Source organism: Macaca nemestrina, chromosome 11 (assembly GCF_043159975.1).
Source record: "Macaca nemestrina isolate mMacNem1 chromosome 11, mMacNem.hap1, whole genome shotgun sequence".
Lineage (NCBI taxonomy): Eukaryota > Metazoa > Chordata > Mammalia > Primates > Cercopithecidae > Macaca > Macaca nemestrina.
The window spans coordinates 93,663,050-93,677,226 of NC_092135.1; the positions used below are offsets into that span (position 1 = coordinate 93,663,050).

The 14,177-nt window shown below is 36.2% G+C and overlaps 1 protein-coding gene across 3 annotated transcripts in view; it reads right to left on the minus strand.

The window, feature by feature from the left end:
- LOC105468290 (dynein axonemal heavy chain 7) overlaps positions 1–14,177 on the minus strand; it is a 340,382-nt gene that overhangs the window by 147,555 nt on the left and 178,650 nt on the right. For all 3 annotated transcript variants that reach the window (XM_071073104.1, XM_071073106.1, XM_071073105.1), the window contains 3 exons: positions 11,571–11,669; positions 8,862–9,110; positions 5,509–5,658 (listed from right to left, as the gene is read on the minus strand). In XM_071073104.1, the coding sequence (XP_070929205.1) occupies positions 5,509–5,658; positions 8,862–9,110; positions 11,571–11,669 (498 nt within the window). The remainder of the gene's footprint in view (positions 1–5,508; positions 5,659–8,861; positions 9,111–11,570; positions 11,670–14,177) is intronic.

A 14,177-nucleotide genomic window follows, 5' to 3' on the forward strand; every position in this document is an offset into this window, starting at 1 on the left:
AAACGAACTGACAGAGATAACCATGACACGAGAAATACGTGACAAATGCACAAGCTTCAGTAACTGACTCGATCAACTGGAAGAAAGAGTATCAATGATTGAAGATCAAATGAATGAAATGAAGCAAGAAGAGAAGTCTAGAGAAAGAAAATGAAAAAGAAATGAACAAAGCCTCCAAGAAATATGGCATTATGTGAAAAGACCAAATCTATATCTGATTGCTGTGCCTGAAAGTGAGGGGGAAAATGGAACCAAGTTGGAAAACACTCTTCAGGATATCATCCAGGAGACCTTCCACAACCTAGTAAGGCAGGCCAACATTCAAATTCAGGAAATACAAAGAACGCCACAAAGATACTCCTTGAGAAGAGCAACTCCAAGACACATAATTGTCAGATTCACCAAAGTTGAAATGAAGGAAAAAATGTTAAGGGCAGCCAGAGAGAAAGGTCGGGTTACCCACAAAGGGAAGCCCATCAGACTAACAGCAGATCTCTCGGCAGAAACTCTACAAGCCAGAAGAGACTGGGGGCCAATATTCAACATTCTTAAAGAAAAGAATTTTCAACCCAGAATTTCATATCCAGCCAAACTAAGCTTCATAAGTGAAGGAGAAATAAAATCCCTTACAGACAAGAAAATGCTTAGAGATTTTGTCACCACCAGGCCGGCCCTACAAGAGATCCTGAAGGAAGCACTAAACATGGAAAGGAACAACCAGTACCAGCCATTGCAAAAACATGCCAAAATGTAAAGACCATCGAGGCTAGGAAGAAACTGCATCAACTAACGAGCAAAATAACCACCTAATATCACAATGACAGGATCAAGTTCACACATAACAATATTAACCTTAAGTGTAAATGGACTAAATAGTCCAATTAAAAGACACAGACTGGCAAATTGGATAAAGAGTCAAGACCCATCACTTTGCTGTATTCAGGAGACCCATCTCACTTGCAGAGACATACATAGGCTCAAAATAAAGGGATGGAGGAAGATCTACCAAGCAAATGGAGAACAAAAAAAAGCAGGGGTTGCAATCCTAGTCTCTGATAAAACGGACTTTAAACCAACAAAGATCAAAAGAGACAAAGGCCATTACATAATGGTAAAGGGATCAATTCAACAGGAAGAGCTTACTGTCCTAAATAAATATGCGCCCAATACAGGAGCACCCAGATTCATAAAGCAAGCCCTTACAGATTTACAAAGAGACTTAGACTCCCATACAATAATAATGGGAGACTTTAACACCCCACTGTCAACATTAGACAGATCAATGAGACAGAAAGTTAACAAGGATATCCAGGAATTGAACTCAACTCTGCACCAAGGGGCCCTAAAAGACATCTACAGAACTCTCCAACCCAAATCAACAGAATATACATTCTTCTCAGCACCACGTCGCACTTATTCCAAAGTTGAGCACATAGTTGGAACTAAAGCACTCCTCAGCAAATGTAAAAGAACAGAAATTATAACAAACTGTCTCTCAGACCACAGTGCAATCAAACTAGAACTCAGGACTAAGAAAATCAATCAAAACCACTCAACTACATGGAAACTGAACAACCTGCTCCTGAATGACTACTGGGTACATAACAAAATGAAGGCAGAAATAAAGATGTTCTTTGAAACCAATGAGAACAAAGATACAACATACCAGAATCTCTGGGACACATTTAAAGCAGTGTGGAGAGGGAAATTTATAGCACTAAATGCCCACAAGAGAAAGCAGGAAAGATCTAAAATTGACACCCTAACATCACAATTAAAAGAACTAGAGAAGCAAGAGCAAACACATTCAAAAGCTAGCAGAAGGCAAGAAATAATTAAGATCAGAGCAGAACTGAAGGAGATAGAGACAAAAAAAATCATCCAAAAAATCAATGAATCCAGGAGTTGGTTTTTTGAAAAGAACAACAAAATTGACAGACCACTAGCAAGACTAATAAAGAAGAAAAGAGAGAAGAATCAAATAGATGCAATAAAAAATGATAAAAGGGATATCACCACCAACCCCACAGAAATACAAACTACCATCAGAGAATACTATAAACACCTCTACGCAAATAAACTAGAAAACCTAGAAGAAATGGATAATTTCCTGGACACTTACACTCTCACAAGACTAAACCAGGAAGAAGTTGAATCCCTGAATAGACCAATAGCAGGCTCTGAAATTGAGGAAATAATTCATAGCCTACCAACCAAAAAAAGTCCAGGATCAGACGGATTCACAGCCAAATTCTACCAGAGGTACAAGGAGGAGCTGGTACCATTCCTTCTGAAACTCTTCCAATCAATAGAAAAAGAGGGAATCCTCCGTAACTCATTTTATGAGGCCAACATCATCCTGATACCAAAGCCTGGCAGAGACACAACAAAAAAAGAGAATTTTAGACCAATATCCCCGATGAACATCGATGCAAAAATCCTCAATAAAATACTGGCAAACTGAATCCAGCAGCACATCTAAAAGCTTATCCACCATGATCAAGTGGGCTTCACCCCTGCGATGCAAGGCTGCTTCAATATATGCAAATCAGTAAACATAATCCATCATATAAACAGAACCAAAGACAAAAACCACATGATTATCTCAATAGATGCAGAAAAGGCCTTTGACAAAATTCAACAGCCCTTCATGCTAAAATTTCTCAATAAATTCGGTATTGATGGAACATATCTCAAAATAATAAGAGCTATTTATGACAAACCCACAGCCAATAGCATACTGAACGGGCAAAACCTGGAAGCATTCCCCTTGAAAACTGGCACAAGACAGGGATGCCCTCTCTCACCATTCCTATTCAACATAGTGTTGGAAGTTCTGGCCAGGGCAATCAGGCAAGAGAAAGAAATAAAGGGTATTCAGTTAGGAAAAGAGGAAGTCAAATTGTCCCTGTTTGCAGACGACATGACTATATATTTAGAAAACCCCATCATCTCAGCCCAAAATCTCCTTAAGCTGGTAAGCAAATTCAGCAAAGTCTCAGGATACAAAATCAATGTGCAAAAATCACAAGCATTCTTATACACCAGTAACAGACATACAGAGAGCCAAATCATGAATGAACTTCCTCTCACAATTGCTTCAAAGAGAATAAAATACCTAGGAATCCAATTTACAAGGGATGTGAAGGACCTCTTCAAGGAGAACTACAAACTACTGATCAACAAAATAAAAGAGGACACAAACAAATGGAAGAACATACCACGCTCATGGATAGGAAGAATCAATATCGTGAAAATGGCCATACTGCCCAAGGTAATTTATAGATTCAACGCCATTCCCATCAAGCTACCAATGACTTTCTTCACAGAATTGGAAAAAACTGCTTCAAAGTTCATATGGAACCAAAAAAGAGCCCGCATTGCCAAGACGATCCTAAGTCAAAAGAACAAAGCTGGAGGCATCACACTACCTGACTTCAAACTATACTACAAGGCTACAGTAACCAAAACAGCATAGACCAATGGAACAGAACAGAGCCCTCAGAAATAATACCACACATCTACAGCCATCTGATCTTTGACAAACCTGACAAAAACAAGAAATGGGGAAAGGATTTCCTATTTAATAAATGGTGCTGTGAAAATTGGCTAGCCATAAGTAGAAAGCTGAAACTGGATCCTTTCCTTACTCCTTATACGAAAATTAATTCAAGATGGATAAGAGACTTAAATGTTAGACCTAAAACCATAAAAACCCTAGAAGAAAACCTAGGTAATAGCATTCAGGACACAGGCATGGGCAAGGACTTCATGTCTTAAACACCAAAAGCAATGGCAACAAAAGCCAAAATTGACAAATGGGATCTAATTAAACTAAAGAGCTTCTGCACAGCAAAATAAACTACCATCGGAGTGAACAGGCAATCTACAGAATGGGAGAAAATTTTGCAATCTACTCATCTGACAAAGGGGCTAATATCCAGAACCTAAAAGAACTCAAACAAATTTACAAGAAAAAAACAAACAACCCTATCAAAAAGTGGGCAAAGGGTATGAACAGACATTTCTCAAAAGAAGACATTCATACAGCCAACAGGTACATGAAAAAATGCTCGTCATCACTGGCCATCAGAGAAATGCAAATCAAAACCACAATGAGATACCATCTCACACCAGTTAGAATGGCAATCATTAAGAAGTCAGGAAACAACAGGTGCTGGAGAGGATGTGGAGAAATAGGAACACTTTTACACTGTTGGTGGGACTGTAAACTGGTTCAACCATTGTGGGAAACAGTGTGGTGATTCCTCAAGGATCTAGAACTAGAAATACCATATGACCCAGCCATCCCATTACTGGGGATATACCCAAAGGATTATAAATCATGCTGCTATAAAGACACATGCACACATATGTTTATTGCGGCACTATTCACAATAGCAAAGACTTGGAATCAACCCAAATGTCCATCAGTGACAGACTGGATTAAGAAAATGTGGCACATATACACCATGGAATACTATGCAGCCATAAAAAAGGATGAGTTTGTGTCCTTTGTAGGGACATGGATGCAGCTGGAAACCATCATTCTCAGCAAACTATCGCAAGAACCGAAAATCAAACACCCAAACACCGCATGTTCTCACTCATAGGTGGGAATTGAACAATGAGATCACTTGGACTCTGGAAGGGGAACATCACACATCAGGGCCTATTATGGGGAGGGGGGAGGGGGGAGGGATTGCATTGGGAGTTATACCTGATGTAAATGACGAGTTGATGGGTGCTGATGAGTTGATGGGTGCAGCACACCAACATGGCACAAGTATACATATGTAACAAACCTGCATGTTGTGCACATGTACCCTAGAACTTAAAGTACAATAAAAAAATAAATAAATAAAATAAAATATGGCAACCAAGTTAACATGCATTGGTCTGTGGATTCTTTTCATGAGGGTGGGCAGCAGAATAAGCCAGGAGTAGGTAAGTGCCCACTCTCCATTCACAGCCAGTGGCAACCGGCATTCCACTTACCTCCTCTGCTTTCCACAAGGCAGTCATTGTCTTCCTAATATGCTAAAGGAAAAGTGTGGGAACTTTAAGACATCATTTTGCAAAGGTGTGCAATTTCTTCTCTAAGCATTGGTGTGTATCTAACAATTAGCGGGCATGACAATAGCAGCAGCCCAAAGAGTGGGTGAAGGAAGAACATTACTGAAGAGGCAAAAGGATCAAGTCATTCAGATGTTCTCATTTCTAGTTCATCTCACTTCAGAGAAAATAACCAGAAATACTTTGCCCTGTCCTTTTGTTTTTCCTGCCCTCTCTTCTGTATGCCTCCAGGGCAAAGGAGCTTGGTCTCTGGCATTTTTGTAGGTGCTGACATTTTATTTTTTCACAGAAATACTGCTAGAATATCCAGTACTGTGTTTTAAATAAATATCTTAATTTATATATACAATTAGTTTGCTTGGAAAAAAGAAATTTGTCAGAAATAAATATCTTAACCTTTTAAGATATGCATGTGAAAATGTTAGAACTTACCACTGAAGAAGCAAATGCTCTAAAACTGACAGCAAGGACCCCATCGGACCATTCATGGGACACTAAATCAAACTGTCCGTACAGTTGGCCCATGGTGACAGACTTAGGATTTAAAACAGTTATTTGAACTCTGTTTTCTTCCATTAGCCCCTTAATGAAAAAAAAAAATCAAACATTTTTTATGCAAAGAATACTGTCTTTATTCATAGAAAACATTATTGTGTATATAGAAAATCCTAAGGAATCTACAAAGAAAGTGTCAGAAGTAAGTAGTGAATTTGACAAGGTTCCAGCATACAAGGTCAATATATAAAATCAATTGTATTATCTACACACAATGCTAATGAACAACTGAAAAATAAAATTTAAAAAACATTCACAATAGTATTTAAAAGCTCACGACATACTTAGGGAGAAATTAGCAAATGTTGTGCAAATCTATATTTCCTAAACTACAAAATAGGCTGGCAAATTCTCCTGTAAAGGATAAGATGGTAAATATTACAGGCTTTGCAAGTTTCATATGGTCCGCCACATATTCTTCTATGTTTTTCTTTTTTTTTAATTAACAAATGTTTAAAATGTTAACACTATTCTAAGTTTATTGGCATTCCAAAAAAAGGCTTGGGGCTGAATTTGGCCCATGTACTGTAATTTGCTGACTGCTACAAAACAACCTCTGAGAGAAAATTAAAAGATCTAAATACAGAGAAATAGCTATTTCTTGTGGAGTGAAAAAGTTGAGTTTGATAAATTGTCAATTTTACCCAAAACCCTGAAAGCTGGTCTATGGCATTATAAGAGACATTAATGCCCTTTGGACATAAACTTTTAAGCTTTTTTTTTTTTTTTTTTTTTTTTTAATTAATTGGCTTTTTAAAAAAAGGCTTACAGAAAAATTCAGCAGAAAGTACAAAGATTCCAGATACTCTCTCCACCACCCAGACACAACAGTTTTCCTTATTATTAACATCCTGAATTGGTGTGGTAAATTGTTACGGCTGATGAATTCATATTAATGTATTACTATTAACTAAAGTCCACAGTTTACACTAAACGTTCACTCTTTGTGTTGCATAATTATACGGGTTTTGCCAAGTGTGTGGTATCATTATCCCCCATTATAGTACCAAACAGAACACTTTAACTCCCCTAAAAATCCTCTGTGCTCCACCTATTGGCAATCATTTATTTTTTATACATAAAAACATAACAAGTTCAACTCTTTCTAACATTGCCTTCTGCCTGGCACTCCCGAGCTTGGGACACAAACTACCAAACGGGGGAAAAAAAATGGTGAGAATATTAAGCTTTTTTTTTTTTCTTTTTCTTTTGAGACAGGCTCTCACTCTGTCACCCAGGCTGGAGTGCAGTGGCGCAATCTCGGCTCACTGCAGCCTCCGCCTCCTGGGCTCAAGTGGTCCTCTCTGAACCTCAGCCTCCTGAGTAGCTGGGACTATACGTGGCACACGTCACCACACCCAGCTAAGTTTTTGGGCTTTTTAAAAGTAGGAACAGGGTTTCACCATTTTATCCAGGCTGGTCTAGAACTCCTGGGCTCAAGTGATCTGCCTGTCTTGGCCTCCCAAAGGGCCAAGATTACAGGAAAGAGCCACCACTCCCAGAAGAATAGTAATCTTCTGGCTCTGTTGCCCAGGCTGGAGTGCAGTGGCACGATCTTAGCCCACTGCAAGCTCCGCCTCCTGGGTTCACGACGTTCTCCTGCCTCAGCCTCCTGAGTAGCTGGGACTACAGGCGCCCGCCACCATGTCCAGCTAATTTTTGTATTTTTAGTAGAGACGGGGTTTCACCGTGTTAGCCAGGATGGTCTCAATCTCCTGACCTTGTGATCCGCCCACCTCAGCCTCCCAAACTGCTGGGATTACAGGCGTGAGCCACTGCGCCTGGCCCAGAATAGTTATCTTAAAACAATAAAACAAGTTCAATATCTTTGCTTTCTTTTGTGTACTCAGGAAGGCGATAACAATGTATCTTCCTAAATTAAGAAGTATAGGAAATCTCTATTATCTTCTTAATCAGAACAAAGTTGCTGTCACCAAAGAAAAGTTTTTATCCTAAACGGAGCAAGGCTAGTGTGAAGCTATAGCTTGCTTATGGTGGCTAAGGAAGACTGCCCTATGACATAATCACAATGTCACCCTTAGAATTCCCTGAAAATGAGCCATTTAGACTTTACAAGTGGACCGGAATACATGCTCACATCTTCATCTCCTACTCTGAGCAGTGACCTGTTGGGTTCTTTTGGAGACTTTATTTTATATATGTACACATATAAAAGATCAGTTCCTATGACAATAAAATAACAAAACAGGAAAAATACAAATGAGCAATAAACAAGATAAAGAATGCAGAAGACAAGTAAGAAGTGAAAAACTGGAAGAAAAAACAGAAGGGAAGTAAAGAAACAAAATAGCATGGAAGTGTAAAAGCAGAAGAAACAGATGGCAGGAATAAGTAGCATATCAGTCTGGACAATCAATACAAATGATTTTAAACTTATCTTTGAAAAGATAAAGACCACGGACCTGCAGAAAACAAAAATCAAGCTATTTATTCTCTATAGAAAGTAAATCACAGTGACACCCAAGGATATAATTAATGACATGGGCAAATATACATACAGGGAGAAAGTAGGGGTAGCAATATTGAAATTAGACAAAGTAGATCACAACAAATAACAGAAAAGTAAGTAATTTTATATTGATTGAAGGGGAGACTCCTCAAGTAAAGATACAATCATCACAAATCTCATACAGGATATGAACACTGAAATTTATAAAGTGAAAACTATTTGAAATATCTATAAGGAGAGGTAAACAAAAATACAGTATTAGTTGAAGAATTTAAAACAGCCCCATTCCTTCAGCATTTCAAAGTCAATCAAAATGTGATGTGTATAAGAATTCTGAATGAGTCATTATATATGTGTGCATATATGCACACACACACACATTTCAGTTCAATACCACTAGCAGCCAATAACAGAAGCTTGCATTACAAATCTATCTAGAAAATAAAAAAGACTCCTCTGAAAGTAGTACAGGAAAACCTTCAAATTTTTCTGTTTTCAGACTTTTTTTCTACAAGAGACATGTATTACTTTAATAATTTTTTAAAAAAAGAAATAAAAGGTTGAAAGCAAGTTTGCAGCATACCCTTCATATGAACTTCCTATTTGCTTCATTTTACTTTTCTAAAACTTTATTTTCTCTTTGACTCATTTTTCTCATGATTTTAAGTTGCCACATTGAAAGCATCTTTTAAAATAATGGTACATTCTGCCTTGCACAAAGTCAATTATAAATAAATTAATGCATTAATAATATACTTACCTTTTCACATATATCATTTAGTGCTCCAGCTAAGACGCGGTATGCACTAGTTTTTCCTCCAAATGGTTCTCCAACAATCATGAAACCATGACGCACAATCATCATTTCATATACTTGAAGAATCTTCTCGGAAAAGAATGTGGTCATTTGCAAATTCATGGAGGCACAGTTGTCTTTGATAGCTGCCAGCAAATCATTATAATCTGGTTTTGGTAATTTTACCCCAGGAAACAAATCCGAAGTAATTCCCTGATGATAGATGATTTCAAGGATTTACATTTTATATTTATATTAAGTACACATATTTTGTATTGATGGAAATAGGGCCATTAGATAATAATAGTGCAACAATTTTTTTAACAGCTTTATAGAGGAATAGTTCACATACACAAACCTGTATTTTTTCTTTTTTTTTTTTTTAATTTTTAAATTGTGATCCTTACATGTTCGTTTTGCGAACAGTTTTTGTTTTGGTTTCGTTTGTTTGAGACAGGGTCTGGCTCTGTCGCCCAGGCTGGAGTGCAGTGGCACGATCATGGCTCACTGCAGCCTCCACCTCCCACGCTCAAACCACATCCTACGTCAGCCTCCTGGGTAGCTGGGACTATAGGTCGCAGTATTTTAAAGTATAAAATTTCATAAGTAGAACTGTCAAAATAAATAACCAAGATAATTAACATATCCGTCACTCCCCAAAAGTTTCCTGTAATCTTTTGTAATCCTCCTTCCCTCCTCTCCTTGTTGCCTCCTACCCCCATCCCCAGATTGCCACTTATCTGTTTTTGGTTACTATTTTTATTTGCATTGTCTAGACTTTAACATAAATGAAATTAGACCACATGCATACTACTTTTTCCTTCTGGCTTCTTTCACATGGCACAAATATTTTGAGATTCATACATGTCACAGCAGGTATCAATAGTTTATTCTTTTTTTTTTTTTTTTTTGCTGAGTGATATTTCATTGCAACAAAGTGCTACAGTTTTTAAATCCATTCACTTATTGACACACATTTTCATTGTTCCAGCTTTAGGCTATTACAAATAAAGTGACTACAAACATTTGTGTATGACTTTGTATGAACAAATGCTTTCATTTCCCTTGGGTGAATACTGAGACATGGAACACCTGAATATGGTGGATAGGTGTTGAACATTTTAAGAAACTGCTTAACTGTTTTCTAAAGTGGTTGTACTATGTCATGTTCCTCCAGTCATGTATGAGTTCCAATATTAGGTATGATCCATCTTAAATTTTAACATGCTGTGTAGTGATATTTTGTTACGGTTTCAATTTGTGTTTTCCAGTGAGTAACTTCTTTACCTGTGCTTAGGCCAAATGTTTATATTTTTCCTAATCTGCAGCTTGTCTTTCATTTTCTTATGTGTCTTTCAAAGAGCAGTTTTTTTTTTTCCATTTTGTCTATGTATTCTTTTATGGATTGTGTTGTTGGTATTGTACTTAAGTAATCTTTGTCTAACACAAAGTCACAAAGGTTTTCTGCTAGAAATTTTAGAGCTTTAGGTTTTACATTTAGTTTCATGTTATTTTTAAGTTAAAAAGTTGGACTCCTGACTTCTAGTTCAAAAATGGCAGCGTAGAAGCAAGTTGACTTCACTCCTCACCGCCACTTGAGAAATACTGCTTAATAAATATTTGCTGAATGAATATACAACTGCATGACAATACATCTAGTGAGGTATATTTCCATATTCTGAAAATAAACATAGCTTTTACTCCTGGAAAATCTGTACAGTGCACTAGTACTAAACAAATTGAGGGAAAACTTTAGTGAGAAAATCTGAACTCTTTCCTTGTTAATTTGCTCCATAATGTATTTGCATGTCAACTCTAAATACTAAGTAAAGCTCTTTTCAGAATGATGAGACATGCATGGTTGCCATCAGTAGCTAATGACACTGGCCAATACTAGCAACAGCATCTCTTCTCCCCTTCCCCATGACATAACAGTATCTTCAGTGCTAGGAAAACTGGATAAGTATATGCAGAAGAATGAAACTAGATTCCTGTATCTGGAAATATGTAACATACTGCTAGCTAACTGCCTGAATTCCAAGACAGTGCAAGTTAGTCCAACATCTAACATTTAGGAGGAGCTCACTACCCCTCTGAGTTCTTCTACTTGGTATGGAGAAGAGGAAAAGAATGACACCAAAGGATATTATGAAAACTTTAATCATTATTCTAATACTTCCTCTCAATACTCACAATCTTAAATTATAACAAGATTATTAAGCTTAGTTCTTATCATGAAAAACAATTTCATAAAAGTCATCTCATTCTTTTAAGGAAATTAAGCATATTTATCTATTTTATTTCTTCAGTCATTAGTTGAAAAAACATTTACTATTATTGATACTGTGCTAGGGATTCAGTGGTGTGTTAGACCAATTATTTTTCTTTACGGAGCCTACATTCTAGTGGAATATAAAGCAAATATTTTGTAACTTTCGTGTGCTCATTATTTTCTGCAGTAACAAACTTAAAAATACTATTTTAAAATCCCAAGTTGTTGAAAGTTCTCAAAGTGACAAAGCTAGCTAACCACACTTCAAATAAAATATGGAATTATCTATGTTTCTCTGCACTGTGTCATTTTTTTCCATAGTGGGAGCTTCACAACCTTAGACATGTGATAAATACATTATTATAAGAGTTTTGATACATTGGGATAATGAATGTTCTTACCTCAAAGAGTGGTAAATCATGGGATAAAAATTTTGGCAGATTTACATCAATGATAGATCTAAGCAGCAAAATTTCTTCATTTTCATTTGGATATTTCAGCTAAAAAAAAACCACACTCATGAGGATATCTGCATCTGCTAACAGCACCCAACCCCTTCGTGTTCACATACACACAAACATACAGACCCTGTACTCAATTTAAACAAATGCAGCTCTTCTTTCATTATATTGAATTGTTATCCATTTTAGAAACTGACATTTAAACTTGTTGTATTTTTTTTACTAGTTTATAATAAAAACCCAGGTTAAACTACCTACCTTTTCACAGATATGCTAAGAGGTACTAACATGAATTAAATATAGTTTGGCAGCTGCCATCCCTTGTATTGGGTAGAGCTTGCTTGTTCTCTACATGTATTCACGACTAGCAGTATATTGGTTGAATGAAAATTATTAAAAGTGGGCAATCATTTTGAAAAGATGCATTTAAATTAAAACATATAAACATTCACTCATTTGCCCATATTTTGATGCCAAGGCCTTTTCTCTGAGTATAGAGTTAGGCACCATTTTTTTTTCCAAAAGCCACATCAATAACACATCATCTACTCTATCTTGCTGTGTTCTGTTTTTGTTTTTTAAAGAGGTTACTGCTCTTCATAGATACTTATAATACAATTTAAGTATATCAGCCTGATACATTTTTAATTTTTCTTCAGTTTTATACACATTTCTTATCAACATCTTATTCAAAGTCAAAATTTCAGCATTTTATCTTTATTGAATCTTTCTTAAATATGAACTTAGCTTTCACAGAAAAAAAATTCCTTCTTTTTATGCTTATATATAATCAGTTTTCCCACCACGCAGTTAGATGACATAGTAACAGTAATGTATCCAAGTGGCTTCAAAAAGGTTCAAGAAAAAGCAAACCGGCTCTGAGTAAGGAATGCAGCTCATCTGATAGAAGCGGAAGTGGAAGGAAGGGCAGGGGATGCTGCTGGCTGCACGCCCAGAATGCCACGTGTTAGCAAGTTCCACACAGAGAGTGGAGAGGGCTGGTGTCACATGCTAAGTTAGTTTAATAAAGTGTGTTTAAGAAACTCACATTAGATTCCAAAACATTTGTGGTATACCCAAAGTGTACTACAAATCTGGCTGAACTCTGAACGTGTTACTCATACCTATAGCAATGTTCACATGAATTAACAAAAATCCAAACTCAGAATTATTTCTTCCACCTTTAATACATTATTCAACATCTCACTCCAAAGCTTCTCCTACCACCATGCATATAATTTTCCAGAACCCTCTCCCTTTTCTCTAGAATCTCTCTGCCTAATAAATGCCATGTTGCTACTTAATTAGCTTCAGCCTTACAAAGTGTGTGATGCCTGGCAGTCAGAGTCAGTCTCTGAGTCTCGAGTTCTTCAATGACGGAGCATGTCCTGTTGATCTGGATTTTGTTTTTGGATCAATCTAACTGTACATAAATTATGAAGTGTCAGAGTCTCTTTTGTTCTTTGAGAGGCTATTATTTTAAAGCAAATGCTTAAATTGTTTCTTGCTATAACAGAAACAAGCTTCAAAATATTCAGGCCAAAACATTCAACAAGTCTATATTAGCTTTGAAAAAGAATGATAGGATGTATTTGCAGGATTCCTTTGCTGCATAACTTTAATAGCTCAATTCCATAGTCAAGATTTCAGTGATGACATACACTAGGACAATGCATTATCCTTCCCATTATCTGACCACAATCTAATCCTGACATGCCAACTTAATACAAATTGTTGCCTCTAGTCCCTTTTATTTACTGCGAAAAACAATGACTTGAAGTTATGTCAGGCTAATGTGAAATAGAATATCACTACTATATATCAGAATTCTTGATAACGTTATTATGGAAGATAAAAATGCATCCTATTGTTCTTAATCACATAGGATATAATTTAAAATCTGTATCTTCTACAAATCATGAATGTGAAAAATTTGAAGCTCCAAGGTCACATTTTGCATTTTGCTATTAACTAAGCCTATCTTGATTTCATAAAGAACTAATGTACAGTTATATTTCATGGTTCTACAATATACTCTCAATGAAAAGTCAACCAAAGCTTAAAGTATTTGGGCTTTCATATATTACAGTTACAATTTAGACTATTTTGAAGGTAAACATCATACTGCAAATCTATTACTGCTAGTCCACAGTTGGCTGCAATTGTGTAATTATAGTAAGTGACAATATTTAGAGTCTTTTGTGGATATTTATTAATTATACTTATTTCATTTAATGCTATATTTGTTTATACATTTATATAGACTGAGAGCATTCAAAACATTTCTCAGGAGTAAGCAATTTTATTCCTTGGTAGTATCTCATTAATGAAACAGAACTCAAATCACTAAGAATTACATGTGTAAGGTTTTACAAATCATTATAAAATTTCTTTTTTCATGTGTACAAGATAATATATTTTTGGTGTAATAATTGATTTTTTTCAATCAATTAATGAAACCAACAAGTTATTGGAACTCTGTGAAGATCCATTAGGCTGGAAATTTACAAATAGGAAATTTACAAGTAAGAAATATTTGTGTTCTCT